This window comes from Haplochromis burtoni, unplaced genomic scaffold, assembly GCF_018398535.1.
Source record: "Haplochromis burtoni strain Fernald_Lab_line unplaced genomic scaffold, NCSU_Asbu1 Contig_42, whole genome shotgun sequence".
Classification (NCBI taxonomy): Eukaryota; Metazoa; Chordata; class Actinopteri; order Cichliformes; family Cichlidae; genus Haplochromis; species Haplochromis burtoni.
Window position 1 is genome coordinate 1,889,960 of NW_024582403.1, and position 7,650 is coordinate 1,897,609.

General features: G+C 38.7%; 1 protein-coding gene and 1 pseudogene across 1 annotated transcript; one reads left to right on the forward strand and one right to left on the reverse strand.

Moving 5' to 3' along the window:
• Positions 1-607: 607 nt before the first annotated feature.
• armh1 (armadillo like helical domain containing 1) lies at positions 608-5,558 on the reverse strand. The gene is made up of 11 exons (XM_005920748.3): positions 4,960-5,558; positions 4,500-4,568; positions 4,239-4,405; positions 3,924-4,120; positions 3,593-3,677; positions 3,318-3,434; positions 3,021-3,093; positions 2,022-2,151; positions 1,321-1,398; positions 1,165-1,246; positions 608-1,073 (listed from the first exon to the last, which is right to left on the reverse strand). The coding sequence occupies exons 1-11, from the start codon at positions 5,163-5,165 to the stop codon at positions 1,045-1,047; spliced, it is 1,233 nt and encodes a 410-aa protein (XP_005920810.1). The 5' UTR covers positions 5,166-5,558; the 3' UTR covers positions 608-1,044.
• A 426-nt stretch (positions 5,559-5,984) lies between these two features.
• Positions 5,985-6,098, forward strand: LOC121814390 (annotated as a pseudogene).
• Positions 6,099-7,650: the final 1,552 nt, after the last annotated feature.

Sequence of the window (7,650 nt, forward strand, 5' to 3'; positions counted from 1 at the left end):
GTTGGTTTACAACACCAACTGTCTGCCATCTATAATCCAGTTTTGAGATCCCTTCCCAGACGCCTTAACGCCCACTCACATCCTGGGCCGTCTGACCTCAGGAAATCACATGATAGGGTGGGGCCAGGTTTCACAATGACTCTCCACCATTTAACCCTTAGAACTGAAGAAGCTTCTCGGATGAAAGGTGAAACGTCTTCAAGCAACTCAAAGAAGTCCAGACGCTTTTCTTTGGATGACTGAGAATCTTCACAGACACCTTAATTTTAAGTTCTTTCAAATCCCTTGGATGTTGTCAAATTAACATACTTAATTGCAAAATGATTATTTTTAGATTGGGTAGTTAAATCGTAACCTTACATTTTATTGTACTTACTTTGAAGGACTTGCCTTTAGGGTAGTAATATCCCCCAAACTGAAGTAAAATAGTTAGTGTATCTGTGTATTGCTTAAGACCCCAAAGGGAAGTACGGTCCTCAAAAGTGGCACAAAATGGTTTATCTGTGTTGGTTTATCACTGAAGACACCAAAGGGGACTTTAAACATTCCCAGTCCCCAATAGGAAGGTAAAAATACTGTATGAAGAAATATTGCTTAATGAAATGAAAATCTCAAGTGATTTTTTTTTATTTCTGTGGATTTGGAGGTGTAAAATTCAGTTGTCAGCCTGCTTCTAAACCAAACAGAAACCGGTGTCCCCAAAGGGTGGGAGTTAAAAAGTGCGACCTCAAATTTGACTCAAGCGAGTATACACACACGTGTGTGTGTGTGCACACACCTCAAACACATATAAATTCCAAATTTATTTATTTATTTGTATTTATTTGAGAAGAAGCCCCAAAACTATGACAGAGCTTCCATTGTCCGAGCCATTTCTCGCTATATTAATATAAATGACTGAACTTCCCATTTTTCTAGTGATAGATAGAATATTTTTTCTTAATACAAAAACAAATGGTAGAACAGGTTATAGGTATTAATACAAACATTTCTTAAAACCTTATTTATATCTGTTTATTTATATCCTAACAATTTTTCCTCTGGTCAGCTGTCAGACTTGTTACCATTTAAAACTGAAAAAAGAAAAAGAATACAATTAGTTTCACATAGTACAGGAAATATAGGAAAATAATCAGCTGTCAAATAAAACAGTAAAATCATTACCTTGTGACATGTTAATCTGATTTGTTAGCAGCATTTCTGCTTCTGTTTCATTCATGTTCATGTATACAGTGTCAGCTTTGTTCTGTAGGAAGATTGTGATTATATTTGTTGGTACTGACTTGGAGCAATGCACCTTTAACTTAGGTTATCGCTTACTTTGAACTCTGCAAACAGAGCGCTGCCCATCACTCTCTGCACTTGGTCCTCAACAACAGGGAAGGAGACGACAAAGTACTACACAGAGATGAAAGCAGACAGCAGAAGCTGAGATTCATATGTCTGAATTAATGTTTCTTTCTACAGATGCAAAACCAAAACAAATGAGAAACGGAGATGAACCAAACAGCCCAACTTCAATAAAAGCAGCCTCTGTTTCCACTTAATTACAAGGCTGGCACTTTCTGGTTCTAATTTAATGCAAAAGAAAAAAAACTTGAACACAATAATTGCAAATTACTGCTTACACATTTTTCTTAAAGAGGGTGGAGGCAGTGGGGAGACCAAGAAGCAGTCATAAGAAAACCCATAAGTAATCAGAAAATTCTATCAGAACAGTAACAGAAACTCAAACCACCTAAAAACAGTTGAAAATTGGGCAAGACATAATGATTTTAACTGTCCTGCTTTGTAGACAAGCATGAGGTAATGAAGCTCTCAAAAAGCAGTTGGGTTACAACTGTGAATATGTCCTATTCTGCTGAAAAGAAAAAGTAAAGAACAAAAAAAAAAGTAAAGTCTTAAAATACAAGGCTGAAGCGCTTTATAGTATTTTTTTTTATTTGTACCAAATGGTTGTGAGAAAATCATCATAGGTGTCATCAGCCTGCTTTTTTGAGAAGACGCACACACTGAAGTACCTCTAACGTTAGACTGGCTTGTATTTGGCCATCAGGATGTTCTCTGTTCCCCATAATGTGCAGAAGATGCTGGATCACTCCAAGAGAGAGCAGCTCATGAGAAAGCTCTTGATCTTCCTCAGCCAGCAACCTTTAACAAATATTGAACATCATTAAAATGCAGAAAGGACATCAGGTATAAAACTGCCAAATCAAACATGGGGAGCTACTGGCTATTGTGAACCCTTGTGACATGGGAGCAGCTAAAGATAGCTACTGTATTACAACATATAAAGCTATCACACTGCCATGAATAAAATGTTATGTCATGGTTTTATCAAACCATGGCCTAAAAAGTCAGTTTAGCTTCATGCATCTCAATCTATTTACTGGGAAGTATAAACCACTGTCACTCTAAATCACCCTTTTTGCTACCAAAGAAAGTGGTAAAAAGGCAACAACACGACACCTGCCAAAAAGTAAATAGTTTTGCAGGTGGTGACTATAAACCATTGTTCTCTTCTTATCCCTCCTGACAGATTTTTCTCTAGTTTTGCTTTTTGCTTATGACTGGGGTTTAGGAGGTAGAGCAGGTTGTCTACTAATTCAAAGGTTAATGGTTTGAGCACCTGGCTACTACAGTCTGCATGTCAAAGTATCCTTGGGCAAGATACCGAACCTTGAGTTGTTCCCCTTGCATCTATCGTGAACAACTCAGGATTTTTGTTTATACTGTCCTCATTGAGTTTCTGTGGGTGTGTAATGCAAATGTTAGAGAAGATATAAGTATGTATGTATGTAAATGGGTGTGATTTGTTTCTAAAGGTTTGGTCATAACATCCACATGACGCTCCATGAGCACGGCATGATAGCAATGGTCTTTGGCAACCACCTGCAAAGCCATCATGGTTTTGAACAATTCACATTATGTTCTGTTTGCTAACTGGACAGACAGATATCCCAGACGTTTAACTGAGTTTGTGTTATACTGTGATTGAGGAGGTTATTTGGACTCCATACCGTATTGTTTTAGCTGCAGCAGCTTGCTGTACAAGTACAGGGAAAGATCCAGTCATCTCAGTCATCTCTGATTCTGACAAAATTGTATAAGGTTGTCAATAAAACATTTTATGAAAATGACTGTGACAAGTTAGGGCTCATTTACAAAATTATAACACATTCACTGATGGGTTGTGTAACTGTATCACAAACTGCAGAAAGGCACCAATTAAAATATGAAAAGGCGGCCATAATTGGTCAAAAGAAAGAGGTGTATATTAAAGGCTTTCACAGCACACAACCAAACTCTAATGTCACCTTTGCTGATTTGATGCTGGTGTTCTTTTTCTTTAATAGGCCTCAGTAGAGCCACCAAACCAGTCAGTAGAACTGCCTTCACATCATAATGCTTCAGGTCTAAGATGAGTTTAATGGCTGTCAAAGATATAAAGAGACAAAACCAGAAAAGCTGATAAATAATAACAGGATCGCAATTTTTCATCCACAATCACAATGGCTGATGGAATGATTTGTTATTTCACAGGATACAAAGAAATTTCAGGATAAATTTAAAAATTAGCGTGTCAGCTTACCTTCATCCTGAACTTCCAGGTGTAGGGATCTGAGTGTGTTAAGCAGAGGCTCTACAATGCTGTAATGGGCTGTTTTCATTTTTCGCTGCAAAAGAAAAAATGTTAAAAATCAGTTCTGCAACACACAGACTGACTGCAGTAATATACAGCTTTGTGCATACTCTGTAAAATGGCCTGTATTTGTATAGCGCTTTACTAGTCCCTAAGGACCCCAAAGCGCTTTACACAACCAGTCATCCACCCGTTCACACACACATTCACACACTGGTGATGGCAAGCTACATTGTAGCCACAGCCATTCTGGGACACACTGACAGATGGCTGGCTTCACCTGGATGATACATAAGGTGTGCAGAATAAGCTGCAGGGATTTAGGTGAGCTACAAGTCATGCAGGTAATCAGATATTTGTAGACTTGGTCCTGATATCTGGGATTTCCGTGGGACAGGGACTCCAAAAGGACCGACGCTGCCTCTTTGGTTTCATCTCTGTTTGATGTGGACAGGCACTCGCCTATGACTTTAACACCTGGAAACAAAGCAAAAGAAGCATTACTGATAAAATAAACTATATTGTAGGCTGTTTTAAAACCTGATCTAAAATCTAAAATAAATTTACATATGCCACAGACAAATGTGAAATTTACCGTGACTTTCACAGATGATCTCCTTGTACTTGCGACCTGCTTTTGAGACAGTGAGTAGAAGTTTGATGGCTCCGGCCTTGTCATCATCTTTGCTCTGAGAGTGGCTCAAAATGTCCAGCAGAGTGAGAGCTCCCCCATCCTCCAGGAAGTTCATCAGATACTGATCACTGATCAAATCAGAAAGATGGTTTATTGAAAGAAAACATCTGTTGGCCTAAAGATATTTTTGCAGATTACAGTCCCGCATTTTGGGTCACTTACTGACAAGAAGCAGACAGGAAAATCCCAAGTGCTTTCAGCTGAAGTCCCAGGAAGGTGCCTAACATGTATCTGAAGTATTAGTAAAGGGTTGTCCAGTTGCAGGCACATTCTGAAAACTTTATTCTGATATTTTATGCTAGAATATATTCAGCACCATTTGGCTGTATGTGTATAACAAAAAATATGTTTTATGATTTAAATGTGTTGTTTTCACATGTTATGCAGGCCCCTCAAAATCAAGATAGTCCCAAACCCGTGCAGGTTTAACCAGCAGTAGACTTAAATTAAGCCTCATTTAAGTCTTCAAAATAAATCCTGCAGGACTTACGCAAAGAAAAACACGAATCCCACTACTATTTGGAAATATTTACACCCCACCCAGGACACGTTTTTTGAGCTGTACAAAAAATATATGTCCAAAACTAACAGTTTTCCTAGACCACGGCTGAATAAAGGATACGTGAGCTTCATCCATGTGGTAAGTCGAGCTAGGAAGAGACTGGCGACCTGCGCAAACTCCAGCTCCAGCTCATAAAACGTCTTCCCCGTGTTTTGAGTCACAAAGGTGCTCAACATGCGACCGCGGACCCTCATGTCACCGCGGTCCCATTCCCGAAGAAAGCTGAGAACTTTGCCGATGTTAGCTTGTTGCTCTTGTGTTGACATCGTTTTGTTGCCTTGCTTATCGCTGGTAAACCGAAATTAAGCAACAGTGAAGAAGCAGAGCCAGAAATCTGAATAATTATCCAGAGATACAGAATAACATCTTAAGTTCAGAGGCTTGATTTTGGTAGCTTTCTTCCTCTATCCCTGGTTTACTGCTGCTAACTCGCGGTTGCTTAGTAACGGCCACACACTGGCACCCGGAAACTTGGTGGGAGGAAAATCAGAAGAACTTCTGACACTACTGCCGCTAAAGACAACTAGGAGTGGAGTTGACATCTTTAACACGTGAAGGAGTTTTTCGCGGAGAAAAAGGTACCTTTGGAAAAGCTGGTATCGCTGACTACCGACGGAGCTCCTGCTATGATCGTCAGACATACAGGATTCATCGCTCACTGTAAAGGTGACACAGAGTTCCCAAACTTTATGCATTACCACTGCATCATTCACCAGCAGACGTTATGTGCAAAGGTGATCGGCTTTGGGCACGTCATGACTCCCATCATGAGTGGACACTTGACCTTGCATTTTTAAGGGACATTACTGGGAAACTGAACCATACGAAGCAAAGGTAGGACTGTTGCTGACACGATGCTTTAAATGCATTCTATCACTTGTACTGTGCTGTAATTAATAAACTAACATGTGTTATTATCCAGATGTTACTGCAGGAAAAGCATTTTTTCGCAGATCAATGTTGAAGCTACAGTTAATAACGAAGGTTTGCATCTTTTCGCTGTAACATATGAAATGTATCACAATAACGTTTATTGAACTGTGTATTTGCCACCTATTAAAGGTCTTTTATATAGCTTCGCCATCGCTTACGGCCATACCACCCTGAACACGCCCGATCTCGTCTGATCTCGGAAGCTAAGCAGGGTCTGGTCAGTACTTGGATGGGAGACCGCCTGGGAATACCAGGTGCTGTAAGCTTTTTCGCTTCTACATACAAACCGCAGAGGGCGCTGCTGCTCAATCAGTGGAGACAGCTTCAGTAAATACTCACTGATAACATTTCTAAAACTGAGGATTTTAGTTTGTGTAAACAAATACATAAATAAAATAATACATAATATAATATAATATAAGATAATATAATATAATATAATATATAAATATCTTTCTATCTTTCTGGTGGGTATTTTCTGCGAGGATCACTGAGGTTCTGCTCAGTGTGATTCATGTGTCTGAAAGCTTCAGCATGTCAAAGATGCACCAACATTATCTCCTGGCTTTAGTTTCCAGACTGTCAGTAGATGTTGCTGCAGTCTGTAGCTTCCTCCTGTTTTCAACTCTGTACAAAGAACCTCAGTGATGATGTCCACTCTACTGAATCTGAACCTCCACAGCTGTCTGATGGACTTGCTGAGATTAAAAAACTAAAACAAACAAATTTAATAATACAAATAATTTCAGTTCCAATATTTAATCATTGCTGTAAGTAGATGATCAGTATCACTGTATCTAGAGCTTCTTTACATTTTTTGTGCACATGAACAGACAGACTATATTGAAATACTTAGTCTGAAAAATTTTTGTATTTTTTTTGTCTGTTTTAATTCCACACATGGTGCAGAATAATGCAGTCCACATCAACTCCATCACCTCTGCACTAAGACAAAATGTAATCATCACCTCTATAACTTTGTCAACAGAGCATTATATTATCATCACATCATTAAATATTCCATATAATGAGTATAAAACTCCTCTCTGCGCCAGAGATTTTAAAACCAAATAGTGTGTGTGGTTTCACAAGTGCTTCATTTTCAGGTTAATAAAATTCTCTAGAGCAGCAGCTTAGTTGTTTTAGTTTATTTAATGAGAGATGGCAGGCAAGCAAGAACATGATGAGAAACAGGCAATGAGGAAAAAACATCAAAATGTAGAATATACACTTATGTAAGTGAAACAAGAAAGCGGAGTCTAAAGGATCCTGCCATAACTGCTGTGATTGTGATATTTTTCCTCATTCACTGAAATGATTTCTCCCAGAAAATATCCACGAGAGGAAAGTTCACCAGGTCAAGTCAGCTACAAATAACTGATAATATGGTGAAAGCTTCCAAGGAGGAACTGAAAATGTGCAGGGATATGAATGAAACAGAGCTTTCATGAGTCATTGAGGTGTCATCTTCTCCTGCTGGTGATGTGATACCTAAAGACACCCACATCAACAAGATCTAACCTCATGTGAAATTAATTTATAGTAAGAAAGTGACTGATCTTTTATCAGTTCAGATAAATGCATCACTGATTATTCTAAACACTTCTGCATCACTCAAACGAACTTCTTGTTGAAGTTGGCCGACAGGATTTTGAAGGAGGACATACTGGATCCCAGTGTTGGGTAAGTTACTTTAAAATAGTAACTTAGTTACATTACTAGTTACTTCTCTCAAAAGTAACTCAGTTACTTCAAGTTACTCGTTACTTTCAAAGTAACTAGTTACTAGGGAAAGTAACTTTGGTTTTACTCAGAATT